General features: G+C 33.3%; 1 protein-coding gene across 4 annotated transcripts; it reads right to left on the reverse strand.

The window, feature by feature from the left end:
* Positions 1 to 7,647: 7,647 nt before the first annotated feature.
* On the reverse strand, positions 7,648 to 19,286 carry LOC110687799. Of its 4 annotated transcripts, none has more exons than XM_021864440.1 (20): positions 18,124 to 19,286; positions 16,493 to 16,665; positions 16,125 to 16,147; positions 15,529 to 15,704; positions 14,170 to 14,232; positions 13,955 to 14,074; positions 13,827 to 13,869; positions 13,535 to 13,605; positions 12,992 to 13,087; positions 12,671 to 12,725; positions 11,855 to 11,954; positions 11,517 to 11,685; positions 10,844 to 11,003; positions 10,725 to 10,762; positions 10,585 to 10,621; positions 10,391 to 10,483; positions 10,263 to 10,288; positions 8,933 to 9,786; positions 8,772 to 8,815; positions 7,648 to 8,669 (listed from the first exon to the last, which is right to left on the reverse strand). In XM_021864440.1, exons 2-20 carry the CDS (start codon positions 16,532 to 16,534, stop codon positions 8,534 to 8,536), a joined length of 2,346 nt encoding a protein of 781 aa, XP_021720132.1. In that variant the 5' UTR covers positions 16,535 to 16,665; positions 18,124 to 19,286; the 3' UTR covers positions 7,648 to 8,533. The 4 variants fall into 4 exon arrangements, with proteins under 4 accessions (XP_021720132.1, XP_021720131.1, XP_021720134.1 ...); XM_021864439.1 differs by having other exon boundaries at positions 7,649 to 8,685; positions 8,937 to 9,786; XM_021864442.1 differs by having other exon boundaries at positions 8,577 to 8,669; positions 8,937 to 9,786.
* Between the last annotated feature and the right edge of the window lie 1,155 nt (positions 19,287 to 20,441).

The raw sequence follows: 20,441 nt of genomic DNA on the forward strand, positions 1-20,441 counted from the left end.
GACCCCTTGCTGCCGCCTGACCACCGTCGCCCAACCACCAGGCCGCCGTTTTTCTTTCTTCCTCCTTCCTTCCTTGTTTCTTCTTCTTCTTCCTTATTATTTTTAAAGATTGTTATTTTAATTTATATTGTTAGTTTTAATTACTTTAATCATGTTTAAATTCTTTAAAAACATGAGAAATTATCAAGTTTATAAATTATGATATGTAGTTTAAATTTTCAGATTTCATAATTTGTGAAGTTAGGGTTTAAAACTTGATTTTCATGGTTTTAGGGCTTAAAAACATGTTGCTAAAATTATTCAATTTAAGCATGATTTTGTTGTGATTTTGCTATGAATATGATGATGTTTAATTCAACAGCAAGTTCTAAATTTTTTGTAATTAATTTCTGAATTCCGTTCTTAATTTCTCTTAATCACTTTTTGATCACGTCTTAACTCTAACTCGTCTGATTTTTGCAAAAAAATAGTGTTTTTCGTGTGTAAACAACGCTCTAATAAAAAATCACTACCTTTGGTAGTTTGTACCACCCTCTCATGGCCAAATTCAGCCTCTAAATATGATTTTAGAGCAGTTTTTGATTTTTATCGAAGGTTTAATGTTTAAAATAAATTTTCAGATTTTTATAAAGCTCTAAACTTGCTGTAATTTTATGAATAAGTATGTATTTTAATGTTTTTATGTAGGAAATTTTAAGAATAATATATAAGCTTTTAATTCTAGCAAAAAGGAAGGTTTTAAAGTGTTGTTTAATTGAATTTTGAAGGTTTAATTGAGTTTTTATGAAACTAATTGAATTCTAATTATATATTTCAAGTTTAGATTGTTGTATTCATACATTCTTCTATTAAATTAAATTTTCAGATTTTAAATCTTGGTTTTAAAGGTTTTAAATCATGATTTTATGATGGATTTTTAGGTTTTTAACATACTAACCTACTATATAATGATTATTTCAAGTAGAGATGTTTATGAGGTTGTTTTATATGCTTAAACTAAATTTCCAGATTATAATCCTTACTTTAAAGTTGCTGGAATTTTATGTTATAAGCTATATTTTCATGATTTTAACATATAAACTTATAGTTGAACTATTGAATTATTAACTTTGACAATTGTAAGTAATTTAAAAGCATTATTTCAATGGTTTAAGGGGTTTTAAAGTAAGTTAATATTGCTGTAAATTATATTGCTTGGGTATTGATTGAATTATTATTGTTTGTTTAGGAGAGGACTTTGTAGAAGACGATTTTTAGTTCCTAAAGTGGCCAACCAACTCGTTTACTCAAGGTACGTACAAGGATACAAAAACCTTGACTCTAGAAGCATGTTTAAGGACTTGGAAAACCTTAGAATCATGTTAGGAAACTTGTGGATTGGTTGGAATTGTATGGTAGTAAGTTTGATTGGTGAATAATGTGATGACTGGTTTTGTTTCATGTATGAGAATTGCGTATTAATTTATCTTGTAAGTATTATTTATGCATTAACTTGCAAGGTGAGCTAAGAGTCAAAGGTACGTAAATGTGTGGAATGAATTATTTCTATTGCTCGTTCATGTTTATTGAAATGGAATGAGTAAAGGGATAATTAAAGTCTTATAAGACGAGGTTGAGGATTTGAGGTGCCTTATGCACTTAAGGTGTTTATACACCGAGGTAGTTAAAGGATTCAATAATAAATATTGTTTGTCACTAATAAATCAAGAATTGAATTAAAAATTTGAATTGTTTAAATGATGGATGTATGATTGGTTGTATTATTTTGCATTAAAGTCATCACCAAGTTTAAACTGGTAAATCACGTAATGTGCAAGAAGGATGAGCAATAAAACTCTGGATTTGTGGGCATCTAGAGTATTGACAAACAGGGGTTGGGGTTCACGGGGTATTAGCCGTGTACTTTTCAGAGGTCGTCTGATCTACGAATCTCTTGTTTTCAAATACTTTTAAAATTATAATGAGTTAGATGAGATCTCATACTAGCTGTGGCCACGGAGTCGCGCCCGTCTGCCATTGGATGTTTATTAATGTTTCCGAAAGGAGGCATAGGGGTTTCTTTTATTAATGTTCCGAAACGGAGCATAGGGGGACAACCTGGTCTATTGCTTAACCCAATCAATGAATGAAATGAATTATTTATTATTAATTAGTGAAGTCTTAGTAATGTTAACAATTGAGTCATGTGTTCGAGTCAATGATTATATTATGTGTGTGCAGATTGATTTATAGTAACATGTTAGGGCTCTTTACTATATTTCATAGCTTGTATGTACTCAGCGTTGCTGATTGCGTGCTTTTGTGTGTTTTCTCTTGGTCATGGCCTTCGCCTTTCAATGACCCTGTAATGATCCAATTCTTACACTTGTAATATTGGGGAGCAGATTAATCACAGGTTTTTACATAAACTGAACTTGCATCAAGGTGATGGGATTTTGAGTGGAGCGTTGGTAATCTCTTAGCTTATTTCATTTCATAAGTTGATTTTATTTTGACTCTAATTCTATTTATTTCCTATTTTACTAGGTTTTGAATAAGGGCCGTTATGGTTCCAACTTGTAAGACTAAATTTGGTTTTGATTATTAGTTTTGGAACTTATTTTAAAACTAAGTTAGTTTTCTACTGCTAATTTCTGAAACTAGCCTTAACGTTTGAACACGTGGCGGTAGCACGTCAGTAATTCTCTTGTGGATTGTTAAGGGTATTTACAGGTTTTAAAGAGAGAATTATTGGAGTGTTACAAAACCACCACCCGAAAACACCATAAGCGAAACCCTAAAACCCATTAAGGGTGGTTACGGGCTGGTGGTTTAGGGTTAGAGGTGTCGATTTTTGGTGCTGGGGAGTGGGGCGACTTGTTCGGAGGGAAGAGCAGCAGCAGTTTCAGCGCATTTTGGACTTTTTGTGGTGTTGCGAGAGGTTGAAGGTGAGTAATGGTGGTGCGGTGGGATGAGCTGTTGTGGGTAATTGAGAGGAGTAAGGGATGGTACGGTGGAGGAAAGGGAGGGGGAGTGGGGTCGCCGGCGCCGAGCGACACTTTGGGCTCCGGTCGCTGGCGGGGAGAGGTTGGTTGCTAGGCAATAATGGTGGCTGGGTGTTTTTATTTTATTTTTTAATTTTTTCTTATGGTGGGTCGAGGTGGCTGACGGGGAGGCAGTGAGGGGGTCTGAGGAGGGAGAGGCGGCAATGAGGGTTGTTAGATCTCACTAACGGAAATAGTAACTAAAAGTGTTAAGTGGTAGCAATTTTTAACAAACTTGTTTTTGTATGGTAGTAAAATAAAAATAAAATTTTCTCCGGTAGCAAAAGTGAAATACATGTGTTTTGCTGGTAGCAAAAGTGAAAATTTCCAATTAAAATCCCTTTATTTCAAAATACATACAACATTTCATCATATATATCAATGATTTTATTACATGAAGCCTAAGCTAGTTAGGACCTTCAATAGCAAGCTAATAGCTAGCTTGAACAATCAGTCATCCCTAGCGCACCTAGTAGCTTTTAAGCAACCGCGAGTATAAGGGTTAGCCTGGCTATCAGTCAGCTTGCCCTTTGGGTTAGCCTGGCACTCCACAGGTGGATTGGCTCTTTTGCATGGATCCATATTAATGTAGTTTACTTTATTAGTCTCTAACTTTGAATTTGGAATAGATTGGCTATTTGTTATTATCACCGTGCTAATAATTAAACATAAATACATGGCGAATATTGGCTTCATTTTCTTTTTGTGGTAATGAAATAAAAGAGTGAGATTCAAATAATAAGTTTGAATTTTTTCAGCTTAATCTTTTGAAGATAATGAAACCATTATCAATCATTATTTATAAGATTTATATATTAGTGCAATGAAAGGTTGTAATAAGAGGTATAAATTGGCTGTTTTTAATCCACCAACGTTTTAGATGGTCAAACATTAGGTGAATTTCTATTTTTAATTTATTGTGCAAAATGAATGATTCTAAACTCGACATATTAGATAGGATAACTGGATAAGAAAGATAATAATCCGTCAATTTTTAAAGTTGACAACCTTTATGATAAAAAATAGCATAAAATTTAGAGAAATAAACCCCACATTCCTCCCTCTTTTTTCTAAATCAAGACATTTGTAAAGACATAATAAACTTTAATATGTGGGTAAAGCCGCAGTTGTATGTTACTCGTATTAGATATCATAATATTAGAGACACAATATTAGAGGTATCAAGAGAATATCTCTTAATATCAATATTATTATCAAATCCTATCATCTTTGGTATAATACAATCTCCATGATTCACAAGAATCAAATAATATAATTAGTGATTATAAATTATAATATCAAACAATATAGTAAGTGATTATAAAATATAATATATCAAATATCAATAAATCAATAAAAATATGTGAATAATAATCTAATACAATCTCTATGATTCACCAGAATCAAATAATATAATAAGTGATTGCAAAAGATAATACTACATATCGAATATATTCAAATAACATAATATCGTATTATACCAAAGATGAATGAATTTGATAATAATATGCATATCTAGAGGTATTATATAGGTTGATATTGTGCATATATATACATATAGTGAGTTAGTGACTAGTACAAGAATATAATAATATAGAGTACATAATAAAATGAATTTAATTTTATTTATTTATTTAGAAGTTAAAATAAAAATCAATTAAGGTTATCATATGAATCGCGTAAAAGTACGTTAAATTGTTGCATTATAAAAAATAAAGGAAAGTAATATGTGAACAATAAGCCTTGTGTATGATGGGCTTACGATAATTATATTGTAAGACAGTCAATTTAAGGGTAACATTAATCCCGTTAAGGGTAACTTTTAAGTTTTATAATTGTATTTTAATGTGTAAATTCTAATAAATACATGATTTGAAAGCTAATACAACTAATACAATACATTATAAATATTTTTTAAGGGTAAAATTTTGTTATAAAAATGGTTACTTTTGTAGTATAAAAAGGTAGCTTTAAATATTTTAAAGATAACTTTAACCCGTCTTACAATAAATTAATAAAAGTTCGTCTTATTCAAGAATTTGTGATATGTGAATTACTATAGTATAATTGTATTACATGTTATATTATGCTACGTACAAGGTACTTCCTAATAAAATCCTAGCTTTTATATATATATATATATATATATATATATATATATATATATATATATATATATATATATATATATATATATATATATATATATATATATATATATGTATGTATAAGCTAGAGTTCCATTTTTGGAAAACTCTTACAATTTAATAATATATCTTTACCCACTAATGTCCTAACTCTTCCTTACTTTATCATTTCTTACTCCTCAATACTGATCCCTACTCCCTTTCATACCACTTTACTTTTCAATAAAATAATAACATTATCTACCCATTACATCTTTTTTTATTAAATTATCTAAAACTCCGTGCAATCTCATCTCTAGCCTATAAGAAAATAAATAAAATAAATTAATTAATTTAAAAAAAAAAAGAAAAAAAAGGTAATGTTTAGAGCAGCATTTTCCAAAAGAAAGTCCTAGTAGCCGTAGGACAAGGATGCTTAAAGTTCATAGAGTTAAAAACGGAGGGAGTACTGTTTACCATTTACCAAAACTTGTATAGTCCAACTGTCCAAACTACTTTAATTTCGTAATGTGTACGTATGCTATAGCATTTCTATCTACATAGTTGCCAAGAGTTGCCTTGGCAACTATTAAGTGGTAATCCACCCTCATTTAATTAATAATTAACAATCTCCGGTCCTTCAAATTAAACAAAACTTGTATAAAATCACACACATGTGAAATATATAACGTTACACAAAAAGTATAAACATGAAAGTGAGGGATATCTTAAGTGGTTAAAGGTTCCCTCCCGATTCTAAATGATTTTGGGATCAATCCTACAACTAATTGCCATGACTTTGAATTGGTGATTGCAACCATCCGTGCCAGATAGATAGCCAATGTTGCAAAGGCGTGAGCAGATGTAGGGATAAACAATGTGTTTGGTGCCCTGGGGAAGAAGGGTCTTCTTGTAGTGTTTTGGACTGGTGTTGCCCCTGCTACGTTTGTACCCTACCGGTGTTTGATACATGCAAAAAAAACCCTATTAGTAGTACATGCAAAAAAAAACCCTATTAGTAGTAGAAGCATGCTACTAATTATTAATTGGCTCACGTTGCCCTACTACTACTACTATTGTTAATATTGTAAAACGAGTCTGAGACTACTCTCAAGGCAAAATCCTCGTTTTTTTTTTTTTTTTTTTTTTTTTTTTTTTTTTTTTTTGTTGCAAAAAAATCCTAGTTTAATTTAATTGTTTATTTTGTTGTAATATATACGAAGTACATTACAGGTTAATATATCTATAAATAAAACAATCACACGGTCACAGTGTCACACCTATAAGGTTACATACTATTTGTGTTCATTACGGAGTATTTTATATTTTCATACGTAGGCTTGCTGCCTGCATGCTTTGGATCAAATTTCTACATTCTTATCTTTACTGACCAAATACCGCAAATGATAAAAATACATAATCTTGTTTTGAGTTTTTGACTTTTAAACTATTCATAACCTAACTTTAGTTATCTTCATGAAAGAGTTTGAAAAAACTCACCCTTAAAGGCATACCTTTTTTTTAACATATATATATATATATTCTTAGCTCCTAGAGTTAATAAATAGTTTAAATTTAATTACATACCAATAAAATCAACATTGTAGAAAGATCCAATATGTGAGACTAATTGACCATTTTTTTTTTTTTTTAAGACAAGGAGGATCCTAACCAGACCTCAATCCTCATCGGGCCAAGCGCTTGAAAGTAGAGAGGAGGGTAAGAGAATTCCTAATCCAACTTACCCAAGTAATACCCATATGTTTAGGATCTAACTATCTAAGGTAATAAATCTACCAAATGAGCTAACACTTTGTTGGTATTTATGTATTATAAGGCTATTTGCATACTGATATATGGCCAACTAAACCCATTGTGTAGCTAACTTTCTGGAATACAACGTACATTTCTTAGGATAAAGTTGTTTTCTATAAATTGTTTCTTGATAAACACTAATGAGAAACAAAATTCAAATTAACATCTTTAATTTATATCCTAGGTTGAGGATTTCCTCAAACAAGAAGGGTAACAGAATAGAAAGATTTGCATAGCTCCAAATCCGGTAGCAAGTTTATTTTTGTACAACTGCTATCGGAAAAATATACATGCATACTCCGTACAATAATATAGCAATACAGTTGCAACTTTAGGTTATCAACTGGATTATGCTTAACCACATTCAAGTTTCACTACGACGATGTTCGATAGCAGGCTCATCAACATAATTGTGCTGTGGGTTAGCAAGGCAGTGTGAAGGAGGATCGGGTCTGTCGCATTCTTCATTGCTCATGAACATCTGTGATTGTGCATTTGCAACCAATTGGTTGTTTGTTATCAGCACCATGCCGATAATCAAACCCATGAACAGAACTAACGTTGGCTTCATTTTGTTTTAAAAAATTATTTGATAAGCTAATGAATTTTTTCGAGTTTGAATGTTTGATCTATATATATGTAAACTTCTCTTTGAAAATATAATGGTTTATCCTATTTATAAACAAACTCTGTTTCTTATGGAATGGTGGCCTAAAATTAAGATTAAATTTAAGGGATAAATACAGAGTGTTCTGTTTGGTTTAAATCCACTAACATTGTTGATGGTCCATAATTAGAAGTTTAGAACAGTTTGCTATTATAGGATTAAGGCACATTCGAAACTATCTGCTTAATTGCAGCTGTATGAAAAACACAACTAATCCAGGCTTTCTATTTATGAGTTCATTATCCATATATTTATTTTCCTATTTTACCCTTAAAAAAAATTAAGATATTCTCCAACCTCTTCAAGTGCAGTATATAATTTAAAATAGTTAGTGAATAATAGATTAATTTAATTCAAGTAATCTAAATTTTTTATCTAGATTTGGTCTTATTCCAACAAGAACGAGTAATCAAACTTGTGAAAATAACTTTGTCAAAAAAAAAAAAAAAAAAAAAAAAAAAAAAAAAAAAAAACCTTATGAAATAAGTTAAAGAACATATTCTAAGAATTTATTTTACTAGTACTTCAGTATCTAATCATATAACCCTTTCAGTTTAACTTAAACAGTCAATTGTATCATTGTATGCATCAAAGGCTCAAAGCTGGGTTCCATCTTTGCCATCTTTGGCAAGACTCAACTATGATATCCCCAAATCTATATCAAGATTGTTTTGCTGAGCAAAACTATATGCCAGGAATCTGAAGACAAAGCATTTAATTTCGCACTCATCGGAATCAATACATTCGCACAAAGAGCAATGTCACATTGTTATTATCATAGAAGTACTCGTACAGTCGTACTACTTATCAACATATCTGACAGGGAAGAAAGGACTCTAGATATTTATCATGTACATGCACCTTAGTCAAAGAAAAAAAAAATGATATACGATGTACACACATTAGAACATCCTCATGGCATTCCAAACAACAGTTTGTTTCTTTGGCATACTGAAAAGTTTTAAGACACACCTTTCAACTGTCATGAGTTGGAAACATGGATCAATCATCTTGGTCTTTGTTTTAGCTCCATTTAGACTGTCATCATCCACAGCTTTGCCCGTAAAACAGCCAATAAAAGTATCAGACATGAAAGAACTACCAGTTCTTGAAATCTGAAGAATAAAAGGACATCCTTACCTTTGACTTCCTGTTGACACAAAACTGGAACGCTGCCTAGCGATCTGATAGCACACAGAAACGGTTAGATCAGAGTTCAGTGTTAGATTTAACAAGTCTAATTATAGTCAAATTAAAAGAAATAGGCACTAGAGAAAGAAATTGAATAACAGCATCTCAACTGACTCTTTAGTGGGAGTCCTGGGAGAGCTCTGCACATTATCTGCATCAGCGATTACTTCTTGAGAGAAATCATTATTTGACGTATCCTGAGACCCATTATAGTCCTTTAAAGTAGTTTCTTGAATAGGCAACCTGCTTTCTGGTGTCATATTTCTGTCTCCCATGGAAACTGGGTCTAGGTTTTCATGCCATGGTGTCTGGCTCTGAAGCCTGTCCCTCCTTTCCTCAGTCACACTTTCCTGCACTGATAACTCTGGAGCTGGAAATGCAGATTCAATGTCTCCAAAAACTTCAGAAGAATTTGAAGACTGAACATGTACTTTAAAGTCTTGCTCACCAAGCGAGCTTTCCCCATAATCAGCTTTCGAGATGAAAGATGTACCATAGGATTGCCTTGAACGTAATGGTTGGTGGAAAGCTTTTTCTGATGAAAATTTTTCAGGATTATCTTTTGCAGAACGATCCAAATAACATTTAGATCTATGAAATTCAACTCCATCAAGATTGACTGAATCTCCACTCCGATGTTGGCTTTTCTCAAATGATCCGAAGGAAGACCTGGGATTTGTTTTCATTTTGGGCAATGGGAACTCTTCTTCAAACAGGAGATTATCTTCACGTTCATTGACAGGACTCCGTGAAAATAAGGCAGACTTCAAGTGCGAGAGACCTGATCTCATTTGTTTCCTTGACGAGTGGCATTCCTTTCCTTCTCTCATTGTAGTGGGCATAATGTTCCAAATATCTTCATCAAAATTGTTTGACTTACATGGCATGTCCAGATCCTTTAATTCCTTTCCATATCTTCTTACGTGTCTTGCAGATGGCATATCAGCAGTGCTCTCACCTCCCACTGACATTTTTAGAAAGAATGCAAGTACTTTAACAGTACAGTATATGAAGAGTAAAATTTATCTGCATTATGAAAATAACACCCAATATACATCTCAAGTTTAGATAGCCAAAGTTTTTTTTTTTCAGAACAATCAATTGTCAAAAAAAATCAGGAAAACTGATCAATCAAATCTCATTTTAAACTATTCCAAATTGAGGGAGAATGGTGTTATTGTGTCACTAAAAACCTTCCATTCTTAATTTTTTTTAAAGGAAAAAATGAAAATCTTGCTGGAAAGCAGTCTAGAATTTACTGAAAAGCAAAAGCAATACAAAAGAAAATAGACATGATTTTAGGATATCCCACAATTGGGAGAAAGACGGCTAAGCTGAAGCAAGTACTTTAAACGTTCACCTTTAAAATTCAAACGAAATGAAAATTCTTTTAATAGAGTGCAGGTAAGAAATGCAAACCATTTATCTTGAGGGTAATACCTGCAGTGGAAGAGCAAGATTCTCCACTGCACCATGATCATAAAACAGGAAGGACAAAGCATAGTACCATCAGCTATACGAGGTCATGCAAAAAAAGTAATCATCAAATTTTAGAAAATAACTCCCACCTAAACGAGGTCAGGCAGTCCCTCGTATCTTTCAATTTCTTCAACGGAGAAAAGCGGCCTTGTGGATGATAATTGCACACAAACGAAGAGTATCTATAACACAAATCCAAACAAAATGATTAAGCACGATAATCTCCTGACCGTGCTATTTTTTCCTTTTTTTCATTGTCACAATCCAGAACTATAAAACATACCTGGGTTCATCAGATGCAGGAAAACAGCAATCTCCATCTATGATGAGTAAAAAACAAACAAGAAGTGGTCGTCAATAAGCACTGCTCAATGAAGCTGCTTCATCTAAATGTAGAGCAAACTAATCACAAGTTAACAGCACCTAAAAAGTCAGATCTATCAGGTATCTTCTCCTGAAACCTGCATAAAATTACCACAATGAGTAAAGAAAGTATGTCCATCAAAAGAGCTAAAGCAATGACACGTCAGACACAAAGGTACCTTGGAGGTGATTGTGAATAACACCTTTCAAACTTCATATCTGATAAATCATTTCTCCAGGTAAAAGTGTTATTAGTAGCATGACTAGTATCATAATTCTTCCAGTTCACTCCACATATCTCATCAATCTTATTATAGTCGTCCAAGCAGGGAGAGCTATCTGGTAACAGGAAAAGAAAAAAACAGGGGGGGGGGGGAGAAAAAGAAAATATCAGGCAGGTTCATCTTCAAAAGTTCACAATATATGAAATTAAACTAACAAAGGATATTAATTGAACACATTTGTAAGAAATTGAGCATGAGCACAGAGTAGTGTATTCAGCCATAGCACTAACAAGCATAAAATATACAAATTAAAAAATGAACCTCTCTACAACCTTGTAATGTTTAATTAAGGAATACCCCCAGATACACAGTTTCTAGGGGTGGGAGGAGGGGGGGTCAAAACCTGTATTGAACATTGAAACTTTCAGAAAAAGGATAGAAGAATAGTTTGGATTTTAAAAACTGATTTTAACCTCTGTATTAGTACAATGGATTCTGGAAAGTCAAATTTTCATAGAACATTACTTCACGCCTCTTTGCATGACAAAACTAGATTGGAAAAAAGATGCACATAAACATTAGACTTGAATGTTTCAGAAAGAAAACAAATGATATTTGTATGACATACCATTCCAGAAAATATCATGTCTATCTTCGTCATAGAAGGAGTTTATCTCGCATTGCCTGCCATCAAGTTGCATGCCATTTTTGAATGTCCGTAGTTCATGCTCAATACTGTCAATTGGATAAAGTTCATCTCCAAATAAGCGATTGTGACAAGATGGTTTTTCAACATCCTGCATTAAGCATTCCAGCATTTACATTATCAAGAATGTGACAGCAGTGACTCCCTGCCTTCAATAACCAAGGGCATTTCTAAATAATCATAAAAAACAACAAACAATTATGAACTCTAGCAACAGTCTAATGAGGACTAAGGAAAATAGTGCATAGTGATGTTCTCACCACTTCCATATCAAGGTTATCCAGCACCGTATTGATGTTTTTGCATGAGTAGATATTTTTAGCAGCCTTGGTAAATGTGGTCAGTTCATCATTCACTTTACTGTATTCATCAAAAAAATTATATGCAGTGATAGTTCATCAATGATAGTCCAGAAATAGAGATCAGGTAAAATTAATTTCATATGCATAACTAGTTAACTACATAAGACTGAAAAGATAAGTATAGTGGTAACAAATGCAGCTACCCTGGCTATATGGATTGTCACTTCACTCATTTCACTCAGTTGCAAAAAAAGGTGGCAAGAGGCAGTAGATTGGATATAACATAAGCTTTAAGTGATACAGAAAGGCAAACAAAACACACAACAGCCCATAATAATACCATCATTAACAACTATAAAATGATACTCTCTTCCTACTAAAATATTTGACCCAGATATGCACATAGATAAAACTTTTATCACTAATCACATTGGTATTTAATGATCACAGATTAACATTGTGCTGGTATTTGAAACTAACTAGTAATCGTGCATGGGTGTTTTAAGTAACATGTTAAATGGTATTAGTTAAGTGGACAGGTAATACAGAAATGAGATTAACAAACTCACAACTATGAACCTCAAGCTATTCTAGAAACCAATACTAGACTTGATAACTTGAGCAATACAATTCATATTACTTCTCCAAGATTCCTCTATGAATGCCTTATTACTCCTCCAAGAAACTTCTATGATTGCTATATTCCTAATTCTTATAGGTACTTTGCCAGACACCCCCAACAAACCAAAAAATTTATATAAAACAAACTAATACCTTCCAGGACGTTGTGGCGACTGCAAAGGTGTTTCTGTTCCCACTTTACCTAAACCTGAATTAGAAAAGCAGCTACTAGAGAGCATTAGATACAAACAATATGTGGACCTGTTAATGATGAAGAACCAACAAAAATAAAAACTACTTATTCTTCTAACAAAGCTTTTTAAACTCTTATCTATAAACTATTTGTGACACTCATACAGTCATCCTCATTATCTTTTCAGACAATAATATTCAAACTCCTTTCAGAAGTGACTAAACCAGAAAACAAATTGACATGTCAGACCAGAAGACTATTGCAGCGTCAAACTACAGCACCTTCAATGGAGAAAGCAACATGAGTTTCCTGTGCAGATTCTCCTTCTGAAATGCCAACAGCTCCATCATCGCCAATTATATCAAAAATGGATGGTTCTAGTATGTTGAAAACAACGAAGGACAGGGTAGTTAGATATATTGAGTAAACAACAGCAATGAATCTATATGAGAAACAGTGTCTTCTTAGAAAAAAGAACCTTTAACTCCATTTGATAGGCAGTAATAATGGTGATCATGGTAATAAATTTATAATGTAATTTTGTAAGAAAAGAGAATGTCCATGGTAATGCTTGCTTTCACCCACAAATATCTCTTTTTCTTCATAAATTTTATTGCCATCCATTACCACTTGTAGAGGTGCTATTGAGCGGTAATGAAAATTTATGAAGGAAAACACATTATTCGGGATGGAGATCCATTACCATGAGACTTTCCTTGCCAAGTTACATGCACATTCATCACCATGACTACCTATCAAATAGGCCATTAAGACTTAAAAAAAATGACATGAAATATTTCAACTTAATTTGTTCAATAACTTACGAATCGATGAGGCACTTTTCACATATTCTGACTCAACATTTTGGACTCTTGAAGTGCTGGTTTCCCTAGTGCTGGAATCGCCAACAAAATCATTTCAATAAATCAAAGTTACTCTTGTCAATCAAAAAGCCCCATGAGAATTGAGGAATATCACAAATTAATGAACAAAACAATAGTAAAAAAAATGTCAGGTAAGATAGAAAAAGGTTATTATTTGCAAAATACAATAATCAAGATGCGTAGACACCTGAACACTTTCTTGGTGAATTATTTGTAGATATGAACTACTGACCTTTTTGAGGACACTCTTCCCATTTGATTTGATGAGGGAACCCCTGGTTCAGCATATTATCTTACTCTTTTAGTTTCAATGACTATAACTTTTATGGACCCGGGTTGCAAAATGTAATGAGTACGTACTTGTTCCAGTAGGCAGTGTGCACGCCGTAGCAGTGAGTTCACCAGACTTCAGCATTGGAGAGCTCATGGAAGTATGATAGCTTGCTGGAAAATCATGGCCTCCAGACTTCCCAATGAAACCTGATCATATAAAATTGCGATTGAGGAATTATATGACATGATGCTGAAAACATTAAGACATAAATTTAAGACCAGTTCAGCATGTATCTACTTACTTGAATACACATCTTCAGCAAAGCTTTCACAAGCAGCTTTTTTGGTAATACTTGAAAATTTCTCTGCCACATCATCATAAGACAAATATTAAGGAAAAGCTCAAGCATGGTGCATTTGTTCATACAAGAATTAAAAAGAAGAATCTACAAAATTGTACACAACGCACAGTGAAGAATATAGAACCATTAGGGACTGTATGTTTCGTGTTATTTCATCTTATTATATTCTATTCCAGAATAAATACATTTAGATGAAATAAAAAAAGTTACAGATAAAATAAAATAGTTTCAGATTGATCAGATGAACCAAACAAAGACTAATTTTAAATTATATACTAACAATGAGGTCTTGCCCTAGTGGCAAAGATTGAGAGCTTATGGCTCATTTGGACCCCCAAAAGGAAAAAGAAAAAAGAAAATATATATATCTTATAAGGAGTACAATATATATTGAAAAGGCTACACTCCTCTACTTAAAAGTACTTCTTCCGCTCCATAAATATTGCAACCTTTTCCTTCTATGGAAGTTCAATATATTTTTGCAAAGTTTCCCTTTTTTAATTTCTATCTCTCACATCATCACATGAGCTTATTGACTTCCGTCATTCCATGCACTCCTTACATGTTATAAAAGTTATGGAACTAATGAAGCAAGCCAAATAAAATGTATCTAAGCCTAGCAGGGCATTCATTTGAAGACAAAGGGAATCACACACACTTAACACTAGGATTTAAATTGTCACAAAACATAGTATAGAAATATTAGTCAAAGAGAAAAGAACGTATTATTTAGAATAACATGGGAGGCACACTTGCAACTAAAAGATATGTTGATTAATATTCTCTCAATTTCCAAATACAAGGCATTTTAATCAATATTACAAATGTCAAGAATTCAACTAAATTTAGTCATAATGCAGTTCTAATGGAAACTTACATATATAATGGATTTGTAATAGTTGATAAAAATAAAAATAACTACGATCTCACATTGATACTATGACATGATAATTAATGTTAGATTAATAAAGTAGAATAACTTGTAATTTGAAATTGAAAATAGGCTAATAAAGATGCTCTCTATTTTGAAACTGAGGGAGTTGCAATCTGCAATATGTGCTAATTTTGTTTACACATGCTAACATCAAGGAGGCTAGGAGCTAAAGTATTATATAACGCCTTATAGGTCTTTCCTCGAACTTTTGATAACCAGTTAGTAATATTGAACAAAAATGACTTTGACTGACAAGCTATCAAGTTCATCAACTAAACAGAGTTGACACTATAACAACTATAATAAAAATAAATAAATAAATAAATAAATAAATAAAATAAAATAAAAAAGTAGATGTTGCTCACCAGTACCATATAAGGGCTTGCATTCTTCTGTAACTTTTGAAACATTGTGAAGACTCAAAATATCCAGTGACCGGTTTCTCTTTTGATGGTCAAATGTGTCTAAACCATCAACATTATTCTCGATAAATGCAGTCTCTTGCTGCTGTCTTTTCCTTTGTTCAAAGTATTGTTTTTGCCTGCAAAGTCAGAGCAATTCATAGACAAATGCTGAGAATCTGCATGTTTTAGCACTCATTTCATACCAACTCTTTACTCAACAACAAATGAAAAAGTACAAAATTACTCGTTATATCAGAATTTGTAAACAAGATACAGCTGATCCGGATATGCTACCATCGTCCATTTCACTGTGAGATACAAAATCTAATTCTTCATTGACTTTGGTGGTAACATGCCACTAGGCCAGCGGATATCCATTTTGGCGATACTAAACAGAACAGTATTATAATCTGAAACATATTTATTATCTAGTGCTTCAACAGAATGCAGGGCATTGACCCATTGAGAGAAAGTATCATAAATTCTAAAAATAAGAAGGATGCCAAAAGACCATAACATCAAGGACAATAATTGAAAAAGAAGGAGGGTTTATCTACCTCTTTTGTGTTGACTTCCTAGACTGCATTGCTCATTCCATTCCAAGTGACAAGAAAAACATGCAAAAAAGTAGGGAGCCCCATATCAGAAAAGACCACAAAAACACAGAGCTAGACTATATATTGACACGCTATCAAACAAAAATGACACCTTGAGGCATGAAATGAGGAATCTGACTTTGCAAATAGGATGAAGTTTTGTATCGCTCAACACAATCAACAGAATAATGTTTTAACCAAGATACTCGAAAACTCAGAAGAAAACTCTGTTTAGCTTTACATTATAGATAAACAAGAATAACTTCAGGGAAGCATGATCAATCTATCTGAGCTAGCACCAAAAATTTTGAAGCTAAAAGTGGACTTACAGTTGTAACCTTCCGTCTTGATCCTCCCATCCACTGCAACATCTCTGCCTAAACCAAAAGTACACCGCCACTTTTGACAAGATTACAAGTGTAACAACAGAGAATCAGAGATTATCCTCCAACAATGTTCGGTGAGTGTATGAGAAATAAAGGATCCAATAAAGTAAGCTTTCCTACAGTTACAAAAATATAAGATTGTCATTATATATCCCATGGCATTCTGCAAGCACATGTAACTAATGATAACAGCACACACCAAGTGTCACTAAATGATGACAATGATAACGAAGAAAATAGGAACTATAACACTTTAAATGATCTTAAAAGCTGTAGGGTAAAAAAAAGGGGGGGAAAAAATCAATTAATAATCTACGAAAAACTTTCACTTTCTCCCCTCCCTCAACAATCTCCTCTCATTGGATTAGGGGTGTAGCTGAGGCAATCGAATCTCAGCTTTGAAAGGCTTGAGCTCAAAGCCTCAAATATATAAGCTTGAGCATTACTGGGTACCTAGTCTAAGGGTCCTCTTGCTTTTCATTTCAGTTTTGTTTGATTAGAGTTTCAGTAACTCGATATCCCTCAAATGATGCTTGTTCCAAAATTAAATATTGTACCAATGAAATACAAACATGAATTCAGAAGAAAGATAATGAATATTAAAAAAAAAAATCTACGTAATAAAAATACTATAATCAGACAAAATAAGACTAGAAAACCAAATTTAAAGTCCTCAAGCTAATCGAGCGACCTTTGATCAAAGTGACATCGCAACCACCCATACTTTCCATGGGATAGGACAAGGGGGAAGGATCCAACTTAAATCTAAACCAAGTCTATCCTTGATTCAGGCAGGAGGGGCAGCCACCCTTGCTAGCGAGAAAAGGCCTAGTGTCATAATTTTCCATCCTAACATATAAGGGTTATAAACTAAAGCCTACAAAGTCGCAAATCTTGAAGGGGTCTGTAAACGATAGGTCATAAGTTTGAATCCCCCTCCTTCAATTCTAATTTGTAACTTCCTAATTCATATGGATCAAAACTATAACCTAGAAAACTAGGCTGGATAATTGAAGTGGTTAACGGTATTGAGGCCTTGTAAATCATCAAATTTTCTAAAAGGAGCTCAATAACAGGGTGCTAAACCTTTGAGCCATTGCCAATTCAAACAGAAATAGGCTCGGATGGAGCTCAATAGGATTATAGCAGGCTTGGTTTGAGCTCAAAGCGTAACGAACCTCAAAACCCAAGCTCGGCTTGGGCTCCAATAACCTCAAAAATGCTCAGGCCATGGACTCGATTAGGCGTGAAAATGGCAACACATTAGCAACCAAATTTCACTCAATCATCAAATTAGGCTCAAAGAATCACAAAAAATACTTCTCACTTAAGAATATCAGAGTAAATTGCACATAGCAAAATTCTAACAACAAAATTGCTCATTTTAATTTTTCATAACTTCAGTAATTAAAGCCAACATTTCAACAATTAACCTTTGAAGAACCATAAATTGATTGTACTGGCAATTAAATTAAGGATAATGTTAAACCTAACCCTAGATATTCAATGATCAAAAGAAAAGTTGTGAAATTGATGTTCGATGATCAAAAGAGAAGGGAAAAAAAAAATCTTACCTCAGAAGTTGCTTCAATGGAGGATTGAAAGCCCAGAATCTGCTTCAGGAGATAAAGCTCAGAAGCCGTTTCAATGTAAAATTTAGAGTACGCTTCAATGGAGGGGAAAGAGAGTGAGTGTAGCGTGAAACGAAAAGGTAAAGCTCTCCAAAGGCGGGAGAAAAAAAAATGAAGTATGAAGATTAATGACACGCATACAACGCCAATCGTCAGCTCAAAATAATATAAAGGTCACATTCATTCTCATTTAATTTTTTGCTCCTCCACGGGCTAGACGTCTAGCTCAAGGGTCGATCAAACATGACATGAAAATTGCTTTACTTACCCCGAGCCTTACGGTACGAGACTAATGAGAGGCAAGCATGTGAGCCATGAATTATATTTGAAAATCTATACATCATTTTCAAAATCTAACATAACTGTACAAGCATAACAAGCTAACTCACGATTCATTCCTAATTTAATTTTTTTTTTCTAACCACTTTACCAAAAAATATAAATAATACTCAAGTATTTCATAGCATGATGTAACACACCGAGATATTAATGATCAACATAGCACGGCACAAACTTTTTTTGGGCTCGCCTAGTTGATCTTCATGATCAACATATTATGTCAATCTAGTGCTTACTCAACAGCCAACTCATCCTTTTGCTTTGTCAGCTACTTAATCATCACAAACACGTGGCCTAGATCCTAACTACGTTTATCAATGCTAACAATGGTGTCCAAGCTACTTCCTCCATTGAAGCTTAACACCGACACTACCATCTTCATCATGTTCACTGACACCATCATCTCCCTCCCATTAAACCGTCCACCAACACCACCAGCTTTGGCGGAATTAAACGAAAACCCTAGAAACAAAGGGTACCCCAAAGGGTAGGGGTGACCATTTCACCTTGAAATTAATGACCTGGGAGCTTTGTCAAGGAGCTCTTGGACATAATTCTTGCCGACGTTGGTGGACGAGAATGATTGATTTAATTAGAGACGCCATCACTACCCATTGTCGGAGTCACAGCTAGCTACTGCGCAGCACTAATTTCAATGTCGTTGTCACTGAACACCCTCCATCGCGGGAGCTACTACACTTTTGCCATTGTTGAGACTTGAGAAAGAGGAGAGAGAAGGAGTGATTTTGGGATTTGGTGCTTTGCTCTTAACGGATGTTTTACGCTTGTTGTTAACGCTGAGTGCATATTAACGCATATCACCTATTGACAAACGAAGTGTATAGGAGGGCAAAAGCGTAATTTACCAGGCATTAGAAAACTTGAATATTCCACTTAACTGTGCCAGTGGTACATTTAATACTCTGAAAATGTACCACTGAAATCACATTGGTACATTTAATCAAAGTGGTACGTACGTTTTGTACTTTGAATTATACCACTAGAAAACCAGTGCCATGCTATACACTTTCTAAGCACATAGGTGCTATGCGTCAATGTTCCGTTAACGCCATCAAAGACAATAGTGCATAGCTGGCACTATGAACACATCATTACATGCACAATGACATTATTATCCTTAACTTAATGAATGAAAAGACACCATCACCCCCTATGATTGACAAATTATGTTGATCATGAAGATCAACCAGGAATTTCCCCTTTTTTTTTCCGTTTCAAACACAACGTGCTTGAGCACGAAATATGCAAGCAAAACACATGTGTTCTACATCACCCAACCCATGCTTAGGTTTATGTATGGGAAATGACTATTCTTTACCGTATTTTAATACAATTTTAGCCCCATTTAATTCGATATAGGTTAGTTCATTCAATTATTTAGTTTCAACTCTATATTTTACAGAGTATTTGTTATCAATGTATTATTATCGTTATTGTCATTGTTCTTGTTGTTTTTACTGTGTTTGTTTCTAATTGATACGGAGTAATCCTATACAATTGCATGATTTTCAATGCTACATTTGAGCTACATTGTTAAAAAAAAATATTGCAAATAATATACATATTTAGACGAATCAATAAAATCTCACAGGTAGGTTTTTACTTATAAATTCATTCAACTAGTATATTAAATTTCAATTTCATTAGAAAATATATTGATTCCTAGTACAACTATCAGTTAGAAATGAAATTTGTATAATATACATATTACTCCCACTGTCCCTATTTTAATTTTCCCTTTTGTGCACCACTATCTATAAATATTAATGTAAAGCTTGAACTTATACTCAATGATAACAAACTTCCTTTATTTTATATTTTTATATAATGCACATTAGGAAATTTACATAATTTATACATACTCTGATCGTCTTTTGTGATTAAACGTTAAAAATAATATA

This window comes from Chenopodium quinoa, unplaced genomic scaffold, assembly GCF_001683475.1.
Source record: "Chenopodium quinoa cultivar QQ74 unplaced genomic scaffold, ASM168347v1, whole genome shotgun sequence".
Classification (NCBI taxonomy): Eukaryota; Viridiplantae; Streptophyta; class Magnoliopsida; order Caryophyllales; family Amaranthaceae; genus Chenopodium; species Chenopodium quinoa.